This window comes from Paralichthys olivaceus, chromosome 10, assembly GCF_024713975.1.
Source record: "Paralichthys olivaceus isolate ysfri-2021 chromosome 10, ASM2471397v2, whole genome shotgun sequence".
NCBI classification, from domain to species: domain Eukaryota; kingdom Metazoa; phylum Chordata; class Actinopteri; order Pleuronectiformes; family Paralichthyidae; genus Paralichthys; species Paralichthys olivaceus.
In genome coordinates, this window is record NC_091102.1 from 3,764,347 (window position 1) to 3,790,212 (window position 25,866).

General features: G+C 44.3%; 3 protein-coding genes across 10 annotated transcripts in view; 1 reads left to right on the forward strand and 2 right to left on the reverse strand.

The window, feature by feature from the left end:
• LOC109640801 (protein FAM124A) overlaps positions 1–6,814 on the reverse strand; it is a 24,997-nt gene extending 18,183 nt beyond the window's left edge. For 2 of the 6 annotated variants that reach the window (XM_069532217.1, XM_069532216.1), the window contains exons 1-3: positions 5,570–5,842; positions 4,961–4,995; positions 2,064–2,095 (exon numbers count right to left, since the gene is read on the reverse strand). Coding sequence is in view for 4 of the 6 variants with exons in the window: in XM_069532215.1 (XP_069388316.1) it covers positions 2,064–2,095; positions 5,570–5,625 (88 nt within the window). In the remaining 2 variants the exon portion in view is untranslated. Of the gene's footprint in view, positions 1–2,063; positions 2,096–4,960; positions 4,996–5,569; positions 5,844–6,503 lie in introns of those variants that run through there. The other 4 variants (XM_069532215.1, XM_020104982.2, XM_020104983.2 and 1 more) reach the window with 4 other exon arrangements.
• A 421-nt stretch (positions 6,815–7,235) lies between these two features.
• On the forward strand, positions 7,236–10,682 carry tsn (translin). The gene is made up of 6 exons (XM_069532926.1): positions 7,236–7,445; positions 8,218–8,311; positions 8,389–8,485; positions 8,959–9,074; positions 9,166–9,245; positions 9,353–10,682. The coding sequence occupies exons 1-6, from the start codon at positions 7,380–7,382 to the stop codon at positions 9,581–9,583; spliced, it is 684 nt and encodes a 227-aa protein (XP_069389027.1). The 5' UTR covers positions 7,236–7,379; the 3' UTR covers positions 9,584–10,682.
• Positions 10,683–11,696: 1,014 nt separating this feature from the next.
• The window catches only part of arhgef49 (Rho guanine nucleotide exchange factor 49), a 45,090-nt gene continuing 30,920 nt past the window's right edge, over positions 11,697–25,866 (reverse strand). For all 3 annotated transcript variants that reach the window (XM_069532923.1, XM_069532924.1, XM_069532925.1), the window contains 6 exons: positions 23,194–24,904; positions 18,738–18,930; positions 17,177–17,381; positions 14,961–15,550; positions 14,232–14,377; positions 11,697–13,585 (listed from right to left, as the gene is read on the reverse strand). In XM_069532923.1, coding sequence (XP_069389024.1) covers positions 12,751–13,585; positions 14,232–14,377; positions 14,961–15,550; positions 17,177–17,381; positions 18,738–18,930; positions 23,194–24,734 — 3,510 coding nt within the window. In that variant the 5' untranslated portion in view covers positions 24,735–24,904 and the 3' untranslated portion in view covers positions 11,697–12,750. The remainder of the gene's footprint in view (positions 13,586–14,231; positions 14,378–14,960; positions 15,551–17,176; positions 17,382–18,737; positions 18,931–23,193; positions 24,905–25,866) is intronic.

Genomic DNA, 25,866 nt, shown 5'->3' on the forward strand with positions numbered 1-25,866 from the left:
CTGTATAAACAGGAGTATGCTCTATACCACAACCTAAATATACTTCAGTGGAGGCGGCAGACAGGGGAGACTGATGCTGCATGCATCTTTGCAATGAACACATCAGTGCACACAGACGTGCATGAATACACACACACACACACACAGAGGACAAAAACAGGCAGCCACACACAGCGCTCAGACACATTCATATTTTCTCCTCTCACATCTTTGGAAAATCTGTCACCACAGCTGTTTGCTTCCATATGTCGTCCGTCCCTCTGACAAATAAACCCAGGAGGCTCCTTCACTTTGTCGCTCTGCTAAATGTGCATGTTCTCATAGACGAATACTGAACCTAAGAACGCGTATTATACCTCTTTTATATCTAAATTAGCAGGTATACGCAAATAAACCTGCTTTTTGTCACCTTAGAAGTCACAAAGAAACCTCAACTCTTGCCAGTATTGCGTCCCGCATGATACGTAGAAAGACAAAGAATCGCTGTTGTTGGTTTAATAACGTTGTGTTGGAAAAAGTGCAGAGTCTAGACTGAAAAAAAATAAAGAAGAATAAGAAATGTTTCCATCACTGCCGATGGGTAAAGTCCTAAATCACACCAAGTCCCCAAGTACTGTCCTTGTTCTGCAGTAATGTCCTTCTGATTGTTGTCACACTGTGGTCACAGTGCACGTTTTGTTCCCAACCTGACCTCCAGTAGGGAGACAATAGTGGACAGAGATGACACAGGAAACATGAGAGAGAGAGTGTGAGTGTGTGTGTGTGTGTGTGTGTGTGTGTGTGTGGTCCTATACTTCCTGACTTGCGAGTGTGGTGCGGTCGGGATAAGGCAGTTTCCTGTAGACCAGATTAATGGAAAGAATAATGGACATAATCCCCCCATTGTGAGAGGAGGGATGGCGACCTGGCAGCAACCAGACTGGAGGGGGGGGGGGGGTAGCCGATCCGTGTGAGTAAAAGTGTTTGTAATGAATTCTACATTTTGGACAGACTGGGTGACAACTTTCTAAATTTGGTTTTGTTGTTTACAACGTTCCTGATCGACTGATGACCCGAGAATCTTTATGGTGACATCACTGCGTTTTATGAACTTCGTTATTACTCATGAAAAAAAAAAAAGAGGCCAGATCCGTCCACAATAAGATCCAGATTGTAGTAAACCAAAGTTGTCGTTTAAGCATGTGTAACTACTGCCATGACTTTCTTCTCCTGAGCAGCATCATTTAAATGCCACTACAGGAATTCTCTTTGTCATTGAACAAAACATGTCACTGATTGGACCCAGATTTTATCGTTAACTTGTGGCAGCTGCAGCATTTCCATCAAACCTTCCTGGAAATTTGTTGCTGTGTTTATCTCAAGACAGAGCAAATGTTTGATGCTTAATGTTGATGCGTGGAAATCTGAAAACCGTTTGGGAAAATGTTTTCATTTATTCCAATTCCAAAAATATGGATTTTCACCCAAGCTGGAATTTGTTTAAATTTAATTGATAATGATTTACTCTTTAAGTAAAATAACCAGTTTCTCAGAATGCAAGGTACTACGTCCTGCTATTGTTATAGGGTCATCCAACTCATGAGAAATGAGATGCAGCTACAAATGGTGTGATGCAGTGAATTTCATAATTCATGTTAGATTTCATCATTTGTCGTTATCAGTAAAGATTCAATGAAATAAACTAAATGAAGTTTTGAATGAAACCTAAATATATTATATTATATATAACAGAAAAGCTGCAAATCTCAATTAAAAGACTAAAAACAACCACTTGTCTTTTACAAATTGAGAAAATTGGAAAAGCTATTTTAATGATTGATGGATAGATTATCATTTGTTGAATAATGACCTAGTCAACGTTTGCTATGGTAGAAAGAGGGCCGCGATAATAAGTTGAGCAGCTTGTTATCGGCACACAAAGAATCCACTAAACTAACAAACAAAACAATCCTCCCGTGTTATTGGATTTATTTTGTCAGTGTGTATTAGGGAGATAAACTCCTGCTCCTGTGTGAGTGTGTGTCTGTGTGTTTCATGCTTCATGTCGCCATTGGTTTACTTACTGCTCGTTGAGGACAGGGGACTGTAATCAGACCTGCAGCAGACAACGGACAAGATAGAAGAGTGGAAACGGACGATGGGGACAGAGACAGAGAGGGCAGGAAACAGAGAGAGGAGACAGGAGTTTATATTACAGCATGAAGTGCAATCAACATGATTTACAAGATGACACACTCCTATTTCACATAAAGTGCTGACATCTGGCTAAACAGTAGGAGAAGTCCAAATGGAAAGGTCACAGACGCTTCACTGCAGGGATGAAACACAGGGACATTTACTAAACTGCTGTTTGACGCCATTACTTCCACTATTCTATGTTCAAGAACTACTTTCGGGTACTTGAGTATTTGGGTTTTATGCCATTTCGTACTTCTGCTACACTTCATTTTATTACAGGAGGAAATGTCAGGTCATTTAGTCTTGACCAACAAATAGCTAAAGATTGATAAAGCAGCCGTCACAAACTGTCAAGTTAACTTTTGTTTTTGTTTATAGCTTCCAGTGCGTGAAAGTGCTGGTGCATATTCAAACCTATGACAGAGCCAGGTTTCCCTATAACTTCCAACATGTATCTTAATCTACAGACACGAGGAGTGTTCATCTCTTAACTCTCAAAGTTTTCCTTGAAGTAAAGGATCTTATTTCTCTCATTCAAGCAGGTTTAATCTACAGCTCCCCTCTTGAGCTGCGACAGGAGCAAAATTAGATTTCACTCTAATCTGATTTCCACAGATTAGAGTGAAAAAAGGCTGAAAATTTAACCCCAGGTAAGAGACGTGTGCTGTACGTCCCATGTAGAAGAACAAGCATCCTACAAGTTAGAGCCATCTGTGAAACCTCAGCTCACACGTATACTACACATCCTGAGAATATTAGTCCCACAGGAGTCAGCTGACACACACACACACACACACACACACACACACACACACACACACACACACACACACACACACACACACACACACACACACACACACAGTGACTCTGTCTCTAAACTAATAAGGCCGGTGGAGCTGCAGGACAGCGGGAAATAGAACGAGTCTGTTTCCTGCAGCAGGAGGTTATCAATCTAACTAACGGGCACTGGCACAGAGAGGGGAATGGACGGGAGAAGAGAGAAGTGAGGAGAAGCAGAGGTGAGCGGAGAAAAGGTATAAAGCAAAGATGATGGAGGGAGTGCAGCGGGAGAAATGTTAAAAACCAGATATCAAATGAGCGGAAGGGCTTAAACTCAGGTTTTTCCCTTCATGCACCAGGAGAAACAACATAATCTTTCTCTTTATGACTCTTTGGAGCAGAGTTGGAGGTAGGAGTGTGTGCAGTTAAAGCTTTGTTTTGATGACTCCCTCAGGTTTGTGTGTGTGTGTGTGTGTGTGTGTGTGTGTGTTTGGCAGGATTCCCTGCAGTCCTGGTTAGCATCTCACTTCCCAGCCTGGCCACACTGCCTCGTTTCATCTCCGCCCAAAGACAATAAACACAACGTGAAGCGAAGACAAGCAGCAGCTCGGCCGTGCACACCGGGTTTGACTGCATAGAGACCTGACATGAGTCTAAGGGCTTGTTTTACTCACAGGTGAGCAGAGGCAGGTGTCTGTTGTTTGATTTGGGGGGGGGGGGGTGCGCAGGAAGTGGGAGGTGGGGAAGAGGGAGAAAGCAAGACGATGGAGGATGAGGACAGAAAGAAACTGAACAATAATAAATCCTCAGACATGTGAGCGTTCCAAACAATGACTCATGTGGATGTTTTATGCTCGGCTGCAGGTTCAGGTTGTATTCAGAGAAAGTTCATAAAGAAACGGATTGAAAGTAGCAGGTAGAACATGAAACACCATCTTTGTGTGCCCAGCCAGTTAAAACCGCCAAGACGTAACACGGTAACTTTTCCACCAGGACAGTTCTTATTCACGCGGCAATAGTTTACTATCAAATAAACCTAATTCTGCGTTTGACAGTTTTTGGCCAGCAGGGGGCAGGAATCCATAAACTCAACACTAACATATTGTCACCTTTATTTCCTAAGGTGAACATTTACTTCTTAAGTACAGTTTTGTTTTGGTGTCGAGCAGGTAACAGTGATGTACGGTCGATCTGCAACCTTCAGTCCGGTGAGGTCAGGTTTCCAGTATATATTGCTGAGGGTGAGGGGGCTTTGCTATATATACTAGTTGCAATACAGCAATAAATCTCACATCCATAACAAGTTCACATATGTCTGCATATGAGTCGATACAACAGAGTTTAACATTATCTTACAGGTGACTGGATGGGAGACGACTAAATCAGTGGATGTGGGAGCTGAACAGGAAGTGAGGTAGTGGATAGAGCGAGCAGCTTTGTGGTTATCAGCTCAACGCCACTGCGTTTCCTCGCACATCATTTCCTCCAGGATCTCTTCTGCCTTTCCTTTTTTTTTTTAGATTTTCCCATGAAACATGCTCCCTCACACACATTATGTTGTTTGGTTCAACTTCACAGGTTTGGTTCCACCTCTGATAGAGGGCACATTCATTTCTATACGGATTTATCCTTTTAAAACTTTTGTTCTGCTCTCTTTACTCTGACTACTTATATTGTGTTTTTTAATTTTAAATTGATTTCATTGTCATTTTCTCCTTTGCCTCTATGTAGAATCTACCTGTGTATGAAATGTGCTTTGTAAATAAAACCGCCTCATCTCTTCGAAGACGTTATATGAACACAGACGAAAAAGGAAACAGAATAAAACAGAAACTAGGTATTCTGTAATACTGCTAATAACACCATTACTAGCAGTAGTCTGACAATGGGTTGTGGGTCATGGAGGGTCTTTCACTCACACACACACACACACACACACACACACACACACTTCACTACAACAACAAAGCCACATCTAGAGAAGTCATATAAAGCCTACCGCAGGAGAAACCGATGCACATCTTTGTTTAATGGCTGAAAACAGAGTGAACAGTACCATGATTCATTTAAATCTCTTATTGTGAAATGCATTGTTGAATTAAGCTTTGAATTAAGTAGCATGTGTTCGTATTCTCTCATTAACAAATGAGCCGGTGATTAAGACTGAACTTTCCACTAAACAATCAGATTACACCACCTCCATATGGACTAATGGTCTCAGCACACTGTTAAACAATTTGCACATCCAGTGATTGACTAATATAGTTATCTGTTCAAATTTTAATTGCATAACAGTGTCATTTTTCGAGCAGCATTTAGTTATAAGGTGCATCCACCAAAGTCCTTTGAAAGACTTGTCAATTAAATGCTTTCCTCTTTATCTGACAGCTCTTATAGACAAATTTAAAATAAAGAACACTGGCTTTAATTCGGCAGCAAACATGAGCGTGAACATGACTTAGCTTGGGAATGTTTAATAGTTTGCACAATTGAGGTTAAACAATCCTTAGAATTCCATCTTACATCGAATGTATGAATATGCACGTGTGGTTAATTCCAAACATGATGAGTTGTGTCACATGTCAAGAATGATCTCCGCTCCACTCACCCTCCAGTTTCGGCTCCTGAATCCACGCAGTCATCTTCCGCTGAGGTTTTCTCCATCTCAGAGGTTTCGCTCGGCCACGTTCAGCCGCATTGCCTTCACGGTCGCGGTGTGACGAACCCAAACATGCACAGACACGATGCGCCTCGGGGGGCGAAGCGACGAGAGATGGTGTGAACTCCTGCCCCGCACCGGTGGAGTCTGCAGAAAGTGTCTGAAGCAACAGGAGACAAACTGATCACCGCGTCAGCTGCTCTCTGAGGCCTTCAGGGGCCGCGGGAATTACTACGTACCGAGCACATTCTGTATGAGCAACGCTGCTTACAGGGATTTCTTATTTCTTGTTTTTCATTCAATCTATTAATTACCAGTTTCTTACCCTGCACTGTTACTGTCACTCTTTACTGTTAAGTCATTCAAATTTTCAAATTCTCTATCTAACAATAGTTTGATGATTAATGTTTATTAGTTAGTTATCAGATATTTGAATGATCTGTTTTTTAACCATGTAAGCATGAATAAAAGTAGTATATTAAAAAAACTTATAGGATTATAACAGCAATAGTAAATGATTATTTATGATATGTTTTGTTGCTTTTATATCTTCCGGGCTATAAAACACTTTTTCCTGCTGTTGAAATTTGCCGCACACATTAAAGTTTCACAGTTACGTTTTCTACAAGTACTTCTGAAATGGCATTTGCCAGGCAATGCCTGATTGTAAAACAAATCCTCCGCCTAAACAGACTATTGCCCAGTTTCTTCTTTCTGGAAAAACTTTTGGATCAATCGTGCTATTTTCCCAGCAGCACCTGAAAGTAACATGAGAGAGGGTTCTACTTTGGCTCCACCAACAGGGTGGGTGAGGTATTGCAGCTTGTCAGTCAGAATAAACCTGGAAACAAAGCAGTTTCTGTTCACGGATTAAACCACTTACATGATGGAGGTTCTTTGTCAAGAGGACGATGGTTTCTTTGGCCTTTATTACATCAGATCCTATTACAGTTGGTTCTAAAGAGAAATTAGTTCGTGTTGGGTTCTCATGATATCATAGAATGTGAATTACTTCAGGATGCAGCTCGTGTGAGAAAGATGTGGAACTTTTCTCTGTTTTTCTCTTTGTAAACAGAAGTACTTTGATATTTAACTTGTTTAAATACAAGAATTAAAGATCAGTGAGCAGAAGTACTCAAAGTATCAAAACTAAGAGTATTGCGACTGCAGCATTATACTGTCTATCTATCTGTCTATCTATCTATCTGTCTATCTATCTGTCTATCTATCTATCTGTCTATCTATCTATCTGCCTATCTATCTATCCATCCATCTATCTATCTATCTATCTGTCTATCTATCTATCTATCTATCTGTCTATCTATCTATCTATCTATCTATCTATCTATCTACCAATCTATCTATCTATCTATCTATCTGTCTGTCTATCTATCTATCTATCTGTCTGTCTATCTATCTATCTATCTATCTGCCTATCTATCTATCTATCTATCTATCTATCTGTCTGTCTGTCTATCTATCTATCTATCTATCTATCTATCTATCTGTCTTTCTACCTATCTATTTCTATTTATTTATTTTCTATGTTTTTCTTTCTTTCTTTTCCCTCTTTCTTTCTTTCGAGAAAACAATACAGACCATGACGCTGAGGTGGTGACGTCATCTGTACGCGCCAGAGGAAGCGGCAGGGACGGTCTCTCGTGCACGTTGATGTTTTTCTGAATTAGCAGCGGACGCTTCTTCCTCTTCTTCACCTTCTTCCTCACCCTCCTCCTCCTCTTCCTCCTCCTCAGCAGCCATGTCCGTCACGGAGATGTTCAGTTACATCCAGGGCTTCCTGAGCGCGGACCAGGACGTCAGAGAGGTTTGAATGAACCGTTAACAATAGCTCACACACGGTTAGCTCGATGCTAACCCCAGTAAACTGTTAAAAACACGAGTGAGGTTCTGTTCGTCAGACATCCGCGCTTCTGAGGATCAAATTCAATGTGTAGCTTTATAACGTTGGACCCTGGTTGATACAATCCACAATATTAATGTCACGTTGATTATAAATTATGAAAATAAACGAGTCTCTGTCTTCAGGTGGTTTTGTTCTACGCGTGTTCATTTGACTCCAGCGGCTGTCACCGAACCTCGTTTAAAAAAACGTCCTTATTTTGCTTTCTCCATTGTCTAACATGTTACAGCTATAATAGATAAATGTATCAACGCCTATATGTACGTGCATTATTTCGGCGTACCTAAACGTGAATACACTTTATATGTTAATCTTCTAGGAGATTAAAACCAATGAGACCAGCTTCAAGGAATATTCTAATTTAAATGACGGGAGATGTCGTCCAGCCTGTGGTTCTTTTTATTGTCATTTATTTATGCAGTAATATTATATAATACATTATATACTATATTTTTTATTTATGTATATATTCTATCTAGTGCTCCAATGAATAAAATGTAATGATAACTAGAGTGGCAGATTGCAAACCCTCCTTATGAGTCCACATCTAAACCCACTAGATCCAGACTTTGTTTCCGATTTGCACCAAATTGCACAGCAAATATCGGTCCCCTACATGTGGAAGAATCGAATAACTATAACTCTCACTGTGTCCTTTGGTGCGTCTCTTTTGCAGGATATCCGTAAGGTGGTTCAGACGTTGGAGCAGGCAGCTAGAGAGATTCTGACAGTTCTCCAAAGTGTCCACCAACCATCTGGATTCAAAGAAAGTGAGTGTTTGAACCGTTTCACTTGTACTTCGTGGTGTCACCGATTTTAAAATTGGTCCTTTCCTGTCTGTCCTTAGTTCCCAGTAAATGTGCAAGGGCACGTGAGTTGTTCTGCACCGTCAGGACACAAATCACAGACCTCAAAACAAAGTTTCCTATGGAGCAATATTACAGGTAAGAGACATGTTTCAAACAACGTGTAACTCTCTTCAAGTCGTGGGTCTGTGTCATCGCTGCCATACCTCTGCTAATTATTCCAACTTCTCAGCAACATTAGTAGCGTATCTTTCGCCAGATTGTCACATCCTCTTGAGCATTTTCTCTTTCACCTAATTTAGTTTCTTAGACAGTTTGTTTATGATGAACACGGATCAAGCTTTGATCTAGATTCACTGTATAATCGTTCCACCAGAGCTCAACTTTAAAGCGGTGGCTGTCATCACACGGCCGAGAACACACGTACTTAAAGATGTCCACTCATGATCAGGTCTGAAGTGGGCCTAAGTTCACACCTGGTATTAGAATACGTTCATCTGGTTCATCTCTTTGAAAAGTCACGTGATCACTTGTTTTATGTACCGTGGACTGCAGGGTTGATATAGAGTTGGTTATCTTGGTGAAATAAAATGTTTAATTTGTCACTCAAGGTTCCATGAACACTGGAGGTTCGTGCTGCAGCGCTTGGCTTTCTTGGCAGCCTTTGTCGTCTACCCGGAGAGTGAAACACTTGTGACTCGAGAGGAGGTTGCTCGGATACTCGGCAGTAAGTATCCGTTCATGTGTTAGTCTGTTACTCTCAGTGACGAATGTGGCCTTACACCTTTTTTTCTCCCTCTGCCTTCTTCACTCTGTAGTTGAGGTGGTGCGAGAGAAAGGGTTTCACTTGGATGTAGAGGACTACCTGGCGGGTGTGTTGATCATGGCCAGTGAACTGGTGAGACGAGCTTTGATTGCTTTCGTATTAAATCGATAGTGTATTAACGTTTTTTAGATTTCTTGAAATTTATGCTTTCCTGTCTTATTGTGCTGTCATTTCTACAGTCACGACTGGCGGTCAACAGCGTCACAGCAGGAGACTACACCCGGCCGCTCCGCATCTCCAACTTCATCAATGAGCTGGACTCGGGCTTCCGCTTGCTCAATCTGAAGAACGACCCTCTGAGGAAGCGCTACGATGGTCTGAAGTATGACGTGAAGAAGATCGAGGAGGTGGTGTACGACCTGTCCATCCGCGGCCTGGCCAAGGAGTCCGAGTCTGGCGGGGACAAGTAGAGGTCAGAGGTGGTGATTGGCTGTGGGAGACGGAGGAGGGCGCAGTAGCAACCCCGAGCTGGAACCACTCCACGGCTGCAGCAGATCGGAGAATGTAACCCGAGGCAAGACCAGGGATCTGCCTGAGGTCCCAGCAGCTGAGGACAGACTGTGTGTGTGTCAGTTTGTGTGAATGCATACATGAGAGGTGATGTGGAAGGATGGCAGTCTGTCAGGATGGTGGCAGAGGGGGGGTCACTGGAGTTTGAATCCCTCGTTCAGAGGATTAGAATCAAAGGTTTGTTGCTAGTTTTTGTAAATCTGTATTCTCAGCTACATCTGATGCTTATGTTATTGTTCACTGAGTCGCTTTTGCAACAGTCAACTTCTTTTTGTATTAAATTATAGTAAATTGATGTTAAATTAGTGAAAAAGGACAAGCAGAGGTCAGTGAGAGTGCTCCGGCCGTGCAGAGCTCATTTTTGTGGTCGTTTGTGTTTATTTGCAAAAAAGACAAAACATGCATGTTTGTGTAAGGTTGTATTTCGTAAGACTTCGAATGATTGTCACCAAAACAGAGATCAAGGAGGAAATATTTGATGCAACTATGAGGTGATTGAATCTAGAATCCAACAATCCAAAAATAACAATTACGTTTTAAAATATTCTTATAATTTCTAGGTTTTCAATCATTTTTAGCACCTAACGAGAATTCACAGATTTTTTGTAAATGAGGATCCAAGAGAGGTGAAGCCAAAGAAACGACAAAGATGCACATCACACGATATAAAGCGACTCTGTGATTAGTTATTGACATTTTTTTGATTGGCAAGAACCCTTTCAGAGCAGGGGCGATGAAAACATCTGTTGAACCAGTTTAATATTTTCTCGTTGTTGAATGATGAACAAATACAAAATATTCAGAGCGTCTCTTAATGCTTATGTTTCCTGCTGAAAAAATGTTGGGAATGTTTGTCTCCTGTGTCTGTGTCAAAGCTTCTGTTTGCTTCTGCACTCTAGTAGATTGTGTTTTTCAGAAATAATCCTAGTTAACCCTCTTTACCTCGCATCTTGTGTTTTTGTTCCCTGGAGTAAACTGTAAATATATTTCTACAATCTACATTTCACGCTTTGACTGATCTTTTGCAGAGAAGAATCCAGGCTTTGTGTTTTGTTTAAAGACTTTTAATAGAATTCATTGGGGGAAATAATACATCAGGCCTTTTTAAATGCACATGAGGAAAGGAAAGTAATGGTACGCAGTTCAGTCGTCTTTTTACAATTTGTAAATCTGAACCGGCGTCCTCCAACAGCGCAGGAGTGTTTGTGTGGAGTTGAGCAGCCCTGCCCTCCATAGAACAGTGATTCCCTACCTGTCATAGTGCTACGTTATTAAAAACAGAAAACAGCATCGGTCTTAAAAAGTGGTTTTGGTTTGATGACTGAAATCAGCTTCAGTCAACTAGGTTCCTCCTTATATGAAGAATTGTGATTTAACAGGACTGCTTATTATGTTTTCTACCAACAGTTACTGTTCTACTACTGGATAATAATAAAGTGCATTGAACAAAATAAAGCCTTCATAAATAAACACGTAAAAACACACGGAAGTAAGAGAAGATCAGGTGATCGCATGTTATCAGCAGCCAAGCACTGTCAGAGGAATACACTTATATTGCCTTTGTTAGTAATCTCAACCGAGTGCCAGCAGGGGGCAGTCTAGTCCATATCTCGGGTCAAAGCTACTGTGACAGTCAGCTGTAGCTTAACAGTAATCGAGTACCAAGGCACAACAGCTCATTGATGGGTCACATGGTCAAACCTTGTCGTGACGAGAGGGTTCGGACATTTTTGAGTTGAGTTGGTCAGGAAACCTGTTTTATTCATGAAGTTAGGAGATTGACACCAAGTCACAAGTGCTGACTAGTGATTAATTATCTCAGCCAAGGAGCTTATGTTTGTCTGTTTGTCAGCAGGATAACGTGAAAGTTACTGATCAGAATTCCGAGAAACTTGAAGGAAGGATGGGACATGAACTCGTTACATTTTCACATGAACCTGAACAAAGAGGTGGGGTTTGTCTTTTATCTCTTTCTTTAACACTGTAAGATTTTTTGACATTTTGAATAGTTTCCTTCTCTGTGTAGATTTTCAAAATACAAACAAAAACTCAAATGAGAAGACTGGCTTTTGGGAATTTTGTGTTTGACCAGACGAATAAACATCTATTAATCTGTCCAGAAACCCAAAGTTGAAAACTGGGCACAGAACCCACACTGAGGGACGGTGAAGCGTTTGACCTATTTGACGAGATGTTAACACGAAGGAGACTAAACTTCTCACAAGCTGCTTCCACGGCACTAAGATGATCTTAATTCCAATGAGAGTTCCTCAGAGGGGAAGCAGTAAAGATGCCGACAAACAGATTTGAGACTTGGGTTGAATCCGACACAGCCAGAAGCAGCATCACCACCTGAATGCCAAACAGAAACTCCTGGGAAATTAAAACACAAATACAGTAGCTACTTATTTTGAAAGTGGCAGATATTATTGCTGTTGTGTGAGTTCTCGTTTGGACACAGTGATACAGGAGGTTCGTTCAGCGCGTTAGAAGAGGCTCTGCTCAACTGCATCTCTGGCAGTGAAAGTTGCTCTACCGCCGACGTACAGTAGGTGGCGGCAGATAGACGAGGAGAGGTCAGTACAACAAACGGAAAACCACTGAACAATGCTCATGTACCACATTTCCACCATGACATACCAAAACAAACATGTTTTTCCCCACCGCGAACTGTCTCGTATAAAAAAATGAAACTTCTTTTTTGCAGTCATGTTCAGTCATGCTGTGCAACAGACACACCTTCACTGGTAACTCAGCTCTTTTTCTCCCAGAGCAAAACAGTCTTTACAATCAAGGCTGACAGCCCAAGTTTTTTTGGTTGTCCGAGAATTTGATTTTTTTTTTTTACGTCACGGCTTTAAATCAAAACCTCAAACTTCATGACAGTATGGTGGTGCACTTACAGCATTGTAAGGAAAAAAAGTGCTATATCCGTCTATATCCTCCTGAAACTTTTTTTTACTGGAATCTCACTCAAGTGTTTCTTGCTGTTTGGCTGATTTTGCAGTTGAAGGATTCCAGGTTATTTACAGTGTTAGAAAAAGAAAAGCCGAGGGGATGCCTGGTCTCAGGAGCGGGTCTGGTTTGTGTTGATCATGATGTTGGGCAAAGCGTTGCGTCTTTTCCTCCAGGTCCCTAGGTCTCGAGTGTACCTCTTAATCTGATGGAACCACTGCTGGGTGCGAGATTTGTCCGAGGCGCGGAAAACAAATGATTCCCGTCGGATATCGAGCACCTCGAACGTGTCCTCAGAGTCAGGATCTGCAGACACCACGCAGTTCCCCAGACGGATGGGCTCTCTCAGCACCGCGAACTTCCCGCTGCTTTTGTCCTTGATGAGAACCAGCACTCCGTCTCGAATGCTCTCTCCGCCGCCCTCCACCTGATCTCCCCTTGCCCCCAGGTCGGTGCCCGGTCCTGGGGCCTCACCCACCCGCTGTGTCCTCACCATCAGCAGACTCTGAACATTCTGGAACTTGAGGGCTTTGCTTCCCTTCCTCACCCACTGACCATCCGCCGGCTGGGACAGCTGGAGTGGTCCCTCCATGACGAAGCGGGTGTTTTCTCGGGCCCAGCCCACCGTCTTCATGGACACCTCCCGCATCTCGATGTTTATCACCTCCCGGTTCTTGCGGCTGTCTCTTCGGAATGAACGGAGGGACCATGTGACGCCGTTGCCCTCCTGCTTAGTCTTCATGTTGATGTGCTCTAGATGGGACTCCACCCGACTCTTGGCCTCACGGAGACGTGCATAATCGGGGTGACATTCGGGTGTGACCTTAATGATGCGGCTCAATAGAAGCGGGTATTTGGTCACCCGCTGGAGGGGCGCCATGAGGAAGGAGCGCAGGTTCATACGGCGCAGTGCTGTATTGTCGTTCTGGGAGACATCCAGAAAGATTCTGAAAAGAGAAACAGAAAAAAAACTACAATTACTGCGCTGTGGTTGTATCGCTCCACTAATTAGTGCAGTTTCAGTCTACATGATTGAGGTCAATGTGACCTTTGACCTTTAAACACCTAAATCTAATCAGTTCATCTGTGAGACTAACTGAACATTTGTACCAAATTTGAAAGGTTTCTTTTGAGACGATCTTAAGATAACATGTTCATGGGGTAAGAGACCTTGACCAAAATTCTATCAATGAGTGTTTCTTTAAATTTGAGGAAATTACCAGAAGGAATTCCTGAGATTTTTACGTTCACGGTATAAAAAAATATTCTTCCTCCGGCCACTGGGTGTCGCCGGCACAGAGGCATAATTATGAAAGCTGAGAGATTCTTACATTCTGTGTATGTCCTGGGAGATCTCTTACTAAGTTGATTAAGGAGAATCACATGACAGCCTGACTCCTGGGTGAGCTGTGGTTCTGTCTAAAAATACGAATCTCTACTCTCAAAATAGACCTTCTTCTGAATTAATGATGACCCTCTGTCTTTTCCATTAAGATTTACACAGAACCGCGTCGACAGGGACTCGAGAAAGCTCCCACAGTTTCCATCACACGGGTCGAGAGGAAGACGAATCCTCGTTTGCTTTGTTTGTACCTGAGCAGCTCCTTCTCCTTCTCCAGCGTGTTGAGCATGTTGACCGAGGTGGACTGCTGCAGGCAGTAGGTTTGGAAGGCGGGCAGCATGTTGACGAACTCCAGGAAGATCTCTCCGATGTACACCGTCAGCAGATCCTCGTCTCCCTGAGGTCGAACCACAGGAGAGGAAGCGGTCGAGTCAGTGTTCAACTCGTTTATGTCTTGCACTGGGAAACAATTTGTCTTAGGGGATTATTGTCTATTGTTGCATCTGAAAGATCTGATGGTGGAGGATTAGTTTGGCCACAAACAAATTACATGGATGCAGAGTTTAAATAACTTAAATTGTGAGGGTTTAACCTACATATTGTGAAGGGTGCATTGGAATGAATACACTTCATGAGAGCATCGCTTTTCCTAGAAGCTAATATGGAAACGATCAAATCTTTCTCACCACATTAGTTCTAGTTCTGACTTACAAAACAGATCAGACTCTACCCTTCATATCCAACCTTACTATCCTCACCCCTCACTGGTTATTTAACTCTTCCTACAAAAATATCCTTTGGCGTCGGAGCCTAATATTGAAATCAAGTCTTGAAGCTCTATCTGCACTCAAAAGAAAGAATGGTGTTTAATGAATGTAACCCTGAAGGTAGAGTATGTAGGAGCAGGGACTGGAAGCTCAGGAGCTTTAGAAATCAATAGATATGAGCCTCTTCTGAGTGTATGACACTGAGTGAGTCACCTGGTCGAAGGCCTGGTCGATGCTGTCCTGCAGGTGCTCAGTGAAGCGGTCGTTGACGTCTATCAGCTCCTGGACGTTACCGAACACCACGGTGAGCTGCTCAGCCGTCAGCAGCCCGGCGCTCTGCATGGGGCAGTAAAACTCCTCCCTGATGATCCGCAGGTCTTCGCCGTAGCTGGACTCCGTGTTCAGAAACTCCAGGATGGCCTCTTTGCGCTCCGTGCGCAGTTTGGAGCAACGTTCACACATGCGCTCTCCTCGCTCTTTGGACGCCCCATCCCTCAGTCCGCAGTCCGGGCAGGGTCTCTGGGCCTCCCAGGCCCTGAGCGAGGCGGACGGTCTCTTCCAGGTGCGGGACAGCCCCGGGCCGATGCCGCTGTCCACCCGCTCGACATCAGCTCCCCGGGTTCTGCGGTAACGACGAGGCTCGCTGTCCTCCTCCTCCCGCTCGTCGCTGAGACCCACCACGCCGCTGTCAGCGCTCAGACTACTGATGGTGCTCCAGCGGTGCTGCCCCGATCGAGTCACACCCAGACCCACCTGACGCTCCTCACCAGGGGGCTCTGAGCGACCACGAATGGCTGCAGGAGCTGACGAGGAGCAGAGTTATTAGCAGGTATAGATTTAATCTCTACAGTCTGTTCACACGCTGACACACATACATAACATTATTGGCACTGTCCACAATTACCACCCGTTTAATCTGGACTGGTCACTGCCAACCAGGGTCAATGGAGGAACCATTACAGATATCTAATCTATGTCCAATGATTAGATCCTCAACCCTCCGGCGAAGGACTTAACCTCTGTTGACAGTATGGATCATGTCACCATGTGTGTATGTGTGGGCTTAGTGCTGTGTTTATAGTCACACTCTGGGGATGTGTCTTCATTATGGAAACAACAAGGAAATCCACATGAAATAATCCACTACATTTGAAGCAGAAGACATAGGGGAGGGTTCTGGTTAGCAGTACGTTTAAGGTTAGGGTTAGATTTTGGATTTAAACGCACAGAGGCACCATGCATGTTAAAAACCCCTGAGATGTTTCTTAAAACCATAATTGGTCAGTTCAGATGTGAATATAAAAGTAATGACATTAAGAAGTTTAAAAGAATTAGATTTAAATTCCCTTTAGTGACTTTTTAAAAAATTAACGACGAGAGACAAATCTCGTGAAGTTAGAAATGTTACATAAGAGTTTATAAGAACAGAAAAAAAAGCTGCTTTCAGACAAAACTGAACTCTCTGTACCTGGAGGAGCTGTGTTTGCTAAAATAACTGATTCAGTCGAACACTCATACAAACTCTGTGCATTCTCTCCAAAGTGCAAACAGACAAACGTTGGAAATCGGTTGACACTCTGCAAAATGCACAAAAAAGATGTGATGACATCATGAATATGCTAATTGTGCTTTCACATATATCCTCAATCGTCCGGTTCTGACAAAGTCTGAGGTAAAAACAACTGAATCTGATCCACATCCCTCTTATCTGATGCAGAGAGCAACAAGGTCAACATTAGCATTTAATATATTGACTGTGTTTTTGTGTGCGTGTGTGTGTGTGTGTGTGTGTGTGTGTGTACACAAAAACATGATAAATGGAAATGTAGGATCCAGTGCTTGTAGAGTTCGACCCATACTAGGGACTAAAATAGATAGATTCATGTCTCTACAGCTTTGATAATTCCTCGTTATTGTCCCTCTGCATTCATCCAGAATAGATTTAATATTAATGTGTTCCTCAACAGTAAAGCAGGTAAAGCAACAGCAGCTTACGCATCACCGATCAGCTCTTCAGGCAACAAAGGCAAACGTGAATAATTCACAGATCTTGACGAAAAGAATTATATTTAGGGAACTGATATTTATGGGTGTTAAATAAAAATCCATATCTAGTGAATCTAAATGTGTTTTCATACTGTTGGGCCTCAGTGAAGCTCCACTGCCCTTCAAGGTGACCAATAAACATTCAGCATAAAAGTCACTAAATGTTTTTTTGATGCAGATTAAATATTTCAAATGACACGTGATCGATTATGGGGCCTTGAATTTTGCCCCTGGGATCATTTGCATTCTGAAGATAACACTGCTGCATCATTGTTGTCCTCGTTTGCTCCAAAGTGGTTTAACGGTGATTCAAAATGCGATGGATCACATACAAACATGTCAAACACAGTGGCACAGTTGTCACACGTGCGTCATGAGCTCACCACTGTCTCTGTCACGGTCCCGGCGGTGGCCGTGGAGTCGGGCGGCGGCAGCGATCTTCATCTCCAGCTGTTTGCGCTTGGAGGCGTCGGCTGGCATGGGGTCGCTGTAGTGGGGCCGGAGACGACACTCACGCTGCGCCCTCACCGTCTCAGCCAGCTCATAGGCCGCGTCCGAGCTGGAGCGCCTGCAGCCCAGACCGGTGTGCTGCCGGGTGGAAAGAGACATGTGTCAGTCAAACTCAGTCATGTTTCTATGGCAACGGGATGAAGAAAGGGCAAGACTCTCTGAGGAGATAGGGTGAGACTGATGATGATGAGGCAGAAATCACAGATTGGAGGTCTGTGTGTGTGTGTGTGTGTGTGTGTGTGAGAGAGATGTTTTCATGTATTCCCTGTCAAGGCATCATTACATAACACGTCTTGGTTATCTCTCTGATCCCAAGAAGGAACCGATAAGATTCCAAAATGCTGAGGTGCAGCACCGAGCCAACTCTCGCAACAGACTAAACAAAACAAGGCTGCACATCCGAAAAATCTGTTCTTATCACAACTTGAAACCAACGAGCCTTGAAGATGACGGACGTCCCCACAATCACGATTCAAAGAATCCTCCTGCGTTCTTTTTTATATAATTTTTTAAAAGCCAGGAATTCCCTGACACACTGCAGCATTCTCTCCGAGGACAAACACCCCTCACGTGGCTTTTAAAATCCTTTTAGGGTCCATCAAGCCCCTGAGAGTTGAGCTGAGGTTGAAAGTTCAAAGGTCACGACACGCAGCTCCTCACTTACATCCGCTGCGTTTGATGGTATTGACTTTGCAATGATTACCTCCTTACATGTTGACGATTCTCCTGACAACGAGCAGATACACCCGAGCGGCGGGCGCAGGAAGGTTTTCCATCGTTCTGCACCAGGAGAGGATTTGCAGCTCGCAGCAATCGCATAAAACTAAGGAGAATAATTCATGCTCAGCTGAATTATCAAGCAGCAGCTCTTTCTTTAGGAATGCAGAGTCAGGATCCACTGTGGATTCAAAACCAAAGAATTAAGAGAGGCAAGAATCCAACGCACCTCGACATCTGTTCACTGAACTACCTAGAGAGTCATTGCATGCGAGCAAGATGCGACTCCATGTCAGTCCGGCTCTTCTGTTCTGCAGATGCACAGAGAGGATGCAGCTGAGGCTGGTGTGGAGCTGCAGCCGTCCAGCAGAGAGGAGCCGTGCAGAGAGCAGGGATGAAGCGCTGAGTTGCCTGCAGCCTGCTGCTGGAGGGCGGCTTAATCCCCTCTCTTTACTGCACCGTCAGACGTCAAGCTGCTGCTGGAAAACAGACTGCTGCATACTCATTTCTCGCCTCGACAAAATACCTCTGCATCAGTGTGTGTGAGTGATGTGCATGTGTTTGTGTGTCTGTGTCGCAGTCCCCTTGCTTGTCCCCGTCATCCTTGAATACCAATAGATCTGCAGGTTTCTGCACGTTGAGAAAAGCGAAGAGATCACATCACATCACCGACGACACGTTTAAGATTTAAGAAAGAAAATGAGAGAGACTCCTTACGCATTCTCCTGCTGCCTCTCCTCCTCCTCCTGCAGGCGTCTCGTCGCCAGCCTCGGCTCCGCAGGCCGTTGCCGACGTTGCCATGGCAACGGCGGAGGGCTGACAGTCGGTCGAGGGGGCGGTGATGTCACAGCATCCGTGCCGGTCACCTGACAGCCTGACGGGGGTCTCGGCGGAAATCTCTGCACTGCAGCTGGTGGCGAGAGGAGGAGAGAGAGAGGGAGAGAGAGAGAGGGAGAGAAAGAGGGATGGAAAGGATGAGAGGAAGAGAGGGAGGGCGGGGGAAAAGGGGAGGAGAAGAGAGACATGAAGTCAAAGGAGGGAGAAAAGGGGTAAGGAGAGGAAGAGGAGGGTTGAAGTGATAATTCTGGCACTTAAGGCTCCGCTGGCATTCAGTCCACACATCCTCCCTCTCTGCTTCCTGCCATGTCTTCTCCCATCCCTCCCTCACCCTCCTCTTCTTCCATCATCCTTCTCTCCCCCAAAACACCATGATCAATACCTCTCGTCTTCCTTCCTCCCCCCCAGCATCAAATGTACATGAGGGGGGGGGCAGTAATTAGACACATTGGCGGACATTAACACCTGAACCCTGCAGCACAGGGACACACAAACACACAAGCACACAAACACACAAGCAGATTCTTTGCTTCACTCGTTTGTCTGCATTCATTCTTGCAGCACAATATTTGATTCGAGAAGCACACATGCACACACACACACACACACACGCACACACACACACACAGGCATGCATCTTTAAGAGTGTGTGACAAACACACACTTCGGAGATGAGGGACTAAGAGAGAGCGTGTCCTGGAGGGTTACAGGTGAAAACACCAAGTGTAAATGTTCCAGAAATTATTTTTAATTAATTAAGTCTAAGTGTGTTTGTGGCATCTTAATAAAGCTGCACAGATTTCTTTGGGCCACTTGGGGGCAGATGAAGACCACGTTTAAAAAACCCGGTCTTCTTATAATGACGGACGACATGACAGCCCCGCAAAAGTGAAGCCAAAGCATCTGAATCACCCCCTGGTGGCTGGCGAGTGTATAGTCCCCAAACCCCGCCTCCTCCATGTTTGCAAATGACACATATAAGTCGAAAGTGGTTTCTGTCATTTTAGGTCGTTCTCATCACATTGATGTTTGTTTGAAATGTCCACGTTTGGTTTCATTATATGAAAAAAGGGTGAAACGTCCTGATTGACAGCTGAGACTGACTTGTACGTTTACATTCTTGCAGCTCAACATATGATTCGAGAGACACACACCAACACTATGAGCTAACGGAGGCTTTCCTACTGTGTGTGACCCCGTCTCCATTACATGTAGTAAAATAATGCATTCACTATTAATAAGGAGCCACCAACTTTATACAGTATTGATTTTTTTCTCTCTCAAACACTGCTGAGCTTCACGGTCCAACGGACTCGAGGGCAAAATATAATGATGCAGCAAGAAAAAAAAACCTGTGACACCAAATTTCTAGACATTTTTTCTTTGGTAAATTCCTGAAACTGTGATATTTTTTGACAAAGAGGTGAATTTAACAAAAAAGGGGGGAAGGTTAACTTGAGGAGATTTCACACATTGCATGGAATCTCCTCCTTTCTCTTCCTTCGGCTGTGTCCACATGTCGTCACCAGCTAAACTGCTGCTGTCACCGTTTGCACATATCTTTGCATTTTCTTTCTAATCTCTATTTGACTATTAAACAAATGTGTTCACAGTACGTGTTAAGTCTGAAATCTATAGAATAAAGCTGCTTTCAGACCTGCACATAAATGACTTAAACTATGATCTAATTAATGTCAGTCCACAACTCAATCGATTACACCAGCACTACATTTAACCTCTGCTACGACACTGTTTGTCCTCACACGTCCCTGTGAGGACTTAACACAGGGTCTCATTATTCTAATGGATCTTATGTAACTCTGTTCAAATACTCAGCTCTTTTCTGGACACGTCATAAAAAAACATTTCTCAGTATCTCTGTGGTGTTCTGCCAGACGCAGCAGATTTAAGTTGTTCAAATGTCCAAATTAAAATGGGCTAAGTGTTGCGATGAGGCAGATATAATTAATAGAGGCGTAACGATTCAGCTCTGAAGCATCCTCTCAGTTTCCCTGTGACAAACTGTCATTAAAGGCCTCTCCTTCACACTGTTGGCTGTCACACCTCGGATGATGCATAGGAAGTAATAACCCACAGCTTAATATATCGGGGAAACCACTGTACGTGATAGATCGCCGGTTAAAACGGTGCAGTGTGACACTTAAATTAGCCCGTCTGTCATTTTCTCTGATATTTATAACACATCAATGAATTCAGTCAGTTTCTCTTGTGAGCGTTTGCATCTAGACGACACAAATAACTGGAGAAATATTATAAACGGTGGATACATGTCTCCAACACCTTTACTGCAGAGTTCAATTAACTCAGCGGTGCTGCTTTAATGCTTCACTTGATCTGTGGCCTACGAAAAGCCTCCCAGGTGTAATAATATGAATATGGCTCTGATAATGCGGCCGTATTACGCTCGGTGTGCGAGTCTGGCTGCATGATGCACTTAAACAAAGAGACTTATTGGTGGAAGTTAAATACCTCAGGCTGCAGAGATCACACAGAATATCGTCATGTTAAATTAATACATCTTCAAGTATTAAAACATTCACACAGCCTTAGGTTGAACGCTGTGAGTTGCATTATGGGAGGTTTTTTTTCAACATTAAAGACAAAGTCACCTGGGATGTTAGTGAGAGGACTGCAGTGGAGCCGAATCGATTCATCAATAGATTCATCTTGGTGATCCATTAATCATTTAAGTGATTACTCAAATTTAAATCACCCTCTGGTTGGAATTTTTTTATGGTTTTCTCTGTTTTACATCATAGTTCTTAATTTTGGTTTCTCTGTTGATCGCCCACTTGAAATGTTGCACAGACGATCGAGCTCTTTCGAATAAATCTTACTGATGTTAGATCCCCTGACTCGTCCTCTAGCACCACCGTGAGGTTCACATTTATTTTTTAGTGGAATTTTGAAATTGATTGCTGCTGCACACATTCGTTATCCCCTAAGGATGAATTTTAATAACTTTGGTGGTTCACTTATTTGAAATTAGTCCATTACCTTGGTTTATGATCTGGTAAATACCTGCAAAACTAATTACATTATCATCACCTTCAGCTATACTTCGGACGGCTGTGGCTCAGGGGGTTGAGGGGGTAGTCCACTAATCAGAGGGTTGGTATCTTGATCCACATTTCCTCGAGTCTGCACGCTAAAGTGTCCTTGGGCAAGGCACTTGATATTTATTTTCTGGATGCTGTGAGGAAGTAAAGACGCAGAATATTTTCCCTCGAGGTCTGGTTAGCATATTGACGTTGTTTTGTTTTAGTGTAGATCAGGTAACGAGTCATTCGAAGACACAACCTCAGGCATTTTTCACAATTCTATAGATTAGTTTTAAAAACAACATGCAGCTCAGACAAAAAGTCACACACAAGCAGTTATCTTTTGTGCCTTCATGCAGCAGAGATTCAGACATCCATCATCCCTTCAACTGGTGCAAACAAAAGAGCGACAGTCAGCGGAGAGTCCCGACAGGCAGAGACAGATATCGCCTATCTCCCATTAGCCTGCAGGGGGTGGGGTTTACATTGTTCAACGGGCCTGATCAAGTTGATCCTCTATGTTCAGGGTCTCATATTTACATTGAATAGAAGCCATGAACCCAAACAACAGCACAGTGCTGTGAAGAGAGAGCAAGAACACACTCTCCTCTTGTTTGTCAGAGTGATCCACAGCAGAGTGACGCCTGTTTTTTATTTCTCCAACAGCTGACACACACACACACAGAGAGAGAGAGAGAGAGAGAGAGAGAGAGAGAGAGAGGCCAGTGAGTCTTTGGGGACGAGATGTCCAGCCTGTCATGCTTCATGCCGGCCTCCTGCCCACAGCCTCGTCTGCAGAGCTAGCCCTGTTAGCTCCGACAGCTGTTATCACAATAACTGAGATAAATCGATAATACAACAACACAGGCGGGTTTGAACAGATGGACTCACACACACTCACACAGACACACACAGATACAAAGCTCTGGCACTGCACACATGGAAATGTACTTGCAGTGACTTCTCTGATGAAGACACACACCTCTGCTGCTACAGGGCTCAGACTATGTGGACTAGATTTATCTCAAAGATCAATTGGATTTCAAAACAAAATGCTTATTGGCAGAAAGCTCAGTCAAAGCTAATTAATGATACAGTATTACGTTATTTGTGAACTTTGATCTCAGGAGTGATGGAAGTAAGGCACTCAGATTCTCGTCATAAGTAAAAGCAATACCACTGAGTAAAAGTACAGATTACGAGTAAAAGCATCTGAATATTAAACAGAAACATCCGACTCCACCCTCTGCTCCCGCTCCCCGTCCCAGACTTACCTCTTCTTGATGAGGTCCATTGCTGAGCCAATGAGTCCATCCTTCATCTTGTAGATCTTGGCTCCGTAGCTGGACAGGTCCGTCCCCTCCAGAAGGAGCGCCGGGCAGCAGCTGGAGGGTCGGTCCCAGTTCCCTCGGCTGTGTGGGAAAGGAACCGACCCAGCTGGTTCCAGACTGCTCCTCCTGCGTCTGCTGCTGCTCCCATCGTCTCCTCCTGCGGCGAGGGCTTTCTCCTGGGCTGAGCTGGCGAGGGGCGGTAGGGGTGAACGTGGGGACGGGCCTGTGCAGATGGGAGAATAAGTGCTGGTAACAAAGGCTAAGGAAGAGGTGGGGTCTGCAGGGCCGTTACTGTTCACAGTGTCCGAGGGAAGTTTCTCTGAGGTGGTGATGGTCTGCAGGTCTTCATCACCTGTGCTCTTGTCTCCCTCCACCTCCTCAGAGTCTCTACGAGAACCTGACTGAGGGACAGTCCCATCAGACGGAGCTATCTCAATATTTGTTGCTGCTACATCCTGCAAGTCGGCCGCAGGTTTTCCAGATACCACAGAACCGGCTGTGGACTCCTTGCTCTGCTTGCCCTCCCTCTGCCTCATCCTCTTAAACTCCTCAAACGTGGGGATATGTAGACGTCCCACAGGAGGCCTGCGGCACTCAGACGCAGAATCCGATCCGTTCCTGTTACCCACGATGTTGTCGGTTGTGCTGGATGTTTTAACCACTTCCGGGGTAGTCGGGGAGCTGTGGAGAGTGAGGTTGGGGCTGCTGTTCTGTCGCCGCAGCTGCAGGCGCCTCAGGACCTCCTGCTTGATCTCCTCAGGGTTGGTGATGCGCATCGTGCACAGCGGCCTGGAACCAGCAACTGTGGAATTCAGGTGATGCCCACCCTCTTTTTCGCTGGATGTAGCACTAGGGGTCATCTGAGGCCGCAGTGGGAGGGGCTTCAGAGACTCGACTGCTGACCTTGCACTCTGGAGGCGGAGTTTCTCCCTCAGGCCTTTCCTGGCATCCCATTCGTCAACGCCACCTGGAAATAGCAACTGGGGGAAGAGTGGCAGGTCCTTCCTGGGTAGCCCATGTCGAGGGTTAAATGCCAGGCTCTCCGGGTTAGGTAGCAGTCCACGGGCCCCCATGACAGATCCGTCTGGGGGCCCGTCATACCAGTGGCTTGTGGCTGTATAGCTCAAAATAAACTCACTGTCCATGCTTCTATAGGGGGCAGCACTGAATGCACACAGGCCAGAATCTGCCATATTGTTCCAGTTCAGGTTCTCCATACTCCTGTAGGGCCTGCTGCCATTGCTTCCTGCGTGGCTGCAGGAGCCCGGGGCCGTCCCCTGACCCAGGCCCACCCCCAGAGGGCCCTGCCTGCTGGAGCAGTACCTCAACCCCAGGTTAGTGAGCAGGGTGCTGCTGTTACACCTGGCCATGAGAGGGAAGGGAGGTCCATGGAGGCCCGGGTAGTGAGGAGCGCCGGGTCTGTGTCGGGGGAAGGAGGACAGCGGGTCCGGGGACAGGGGGAGGTTGGCGATGCAGGGCTCCATGTCGATAATAACGTCCAGGGGAGAGGTGCAGCCAGCGGAGGGTAGACAGAGGCTGCAGCAGAAGACGTGGCGGGGTCGTCACATGCTGATGGAGGCCTCACGTCTGGCATGGCTGTGGGCTGAGCCAGCGGCACTCAGACACACAGTCAGAAGGTACGAGGATCCGCAGCCTGCAGGGACCAAGACAGAATGTATGAAGATAAGATGAGAGATACAAAGACGACACAGACATTTATGAAGACAGAGACTGAGCCTGTCTCACATTCTCTCACTCTGTTCTCATCTTGTTAGTATCAGTATGTAAGGAGATATGACATATTCACTTTTTAATATTTTTGACTCTCTAAGGTCGATAACCTTCATCTGTGCTACATGCAACACTCATCTTTTAGTGGCTGCAGCTTTTGATAAAACAGAAACTATTTCTTTATTTGTGTATCGTTTTACAGATAAAATTGCTTTAAAGATGGTTTCATCACTTGATTTATAACATGGGTTGAAACTAAAATGATCTTAACGTGAAAAATAAAATCAGAGAATTAAGTTTATATATTTATTTTATATCAGCATATAGATCAATATCACATTTTCTTGGTGATATTAATTTCAGAAAAACCACGTTACTCTTCTGAGACTCTTTAATGTCGGTATATCTCTGAATCCACAGGTCAATAACTTCAGCCACATGACAGATTCTCACACACACACACACACACACACACACACACACACACACACACACACACACACACACACACACACACACACACACACACACTCTGGAATATTGGACAGTCACAGCTTCACTGCCTTTACCAGAATAATTACATTCATTTTTATATAAATGGCTTCCTGTCTACCCCCTCAGGCTTCTTTTCATTTTTTCTTTCTCCGCAGCAAGAATAATAATAGAGGGATTATTGCCCTGCTTGTCAGGCTATTAAAACATGAGATTGAGAAGCAGATACAGAGACAGACAGTGACAGGAAGAAGAAGAATTAGAAAAAAGGATGGAGAGCTGGTAAAGGAGACGAAGATGACACACAGAAAGAGGAAATGAGTGTGACGCTATAGAAAGCAGTAAGCTGAGGGGACGGTAATGAAGATAACTGCTCGGCTGCTCGCTGGCGGC

Excerpts from the sequence above, each read along its gene's own strand:
- tsn (XM_069532926.1), top strand. The coding sequence starts at position 7,380 with ATGTCCGTCACGGAGATGTTCAGTTACATCCAGGGCTTCCTGAGCGCG. Across the intron at positions 7,446-8,217 it reads CGGACCAGGACGTCAGAGAG|GATATCCGTAAGGTGGTTCA; the intron begins GTTTGAATGAAC and ends TCTCTTTTGCAG. Across the intron at positions 9,075-9,165 it reads GGTTGCTCGGATACTCGGCA|TTGAGGTGGTGCGAGAGAAA; the intron begins GTAAGTATCCGT and ends TTCACTCTGTAG.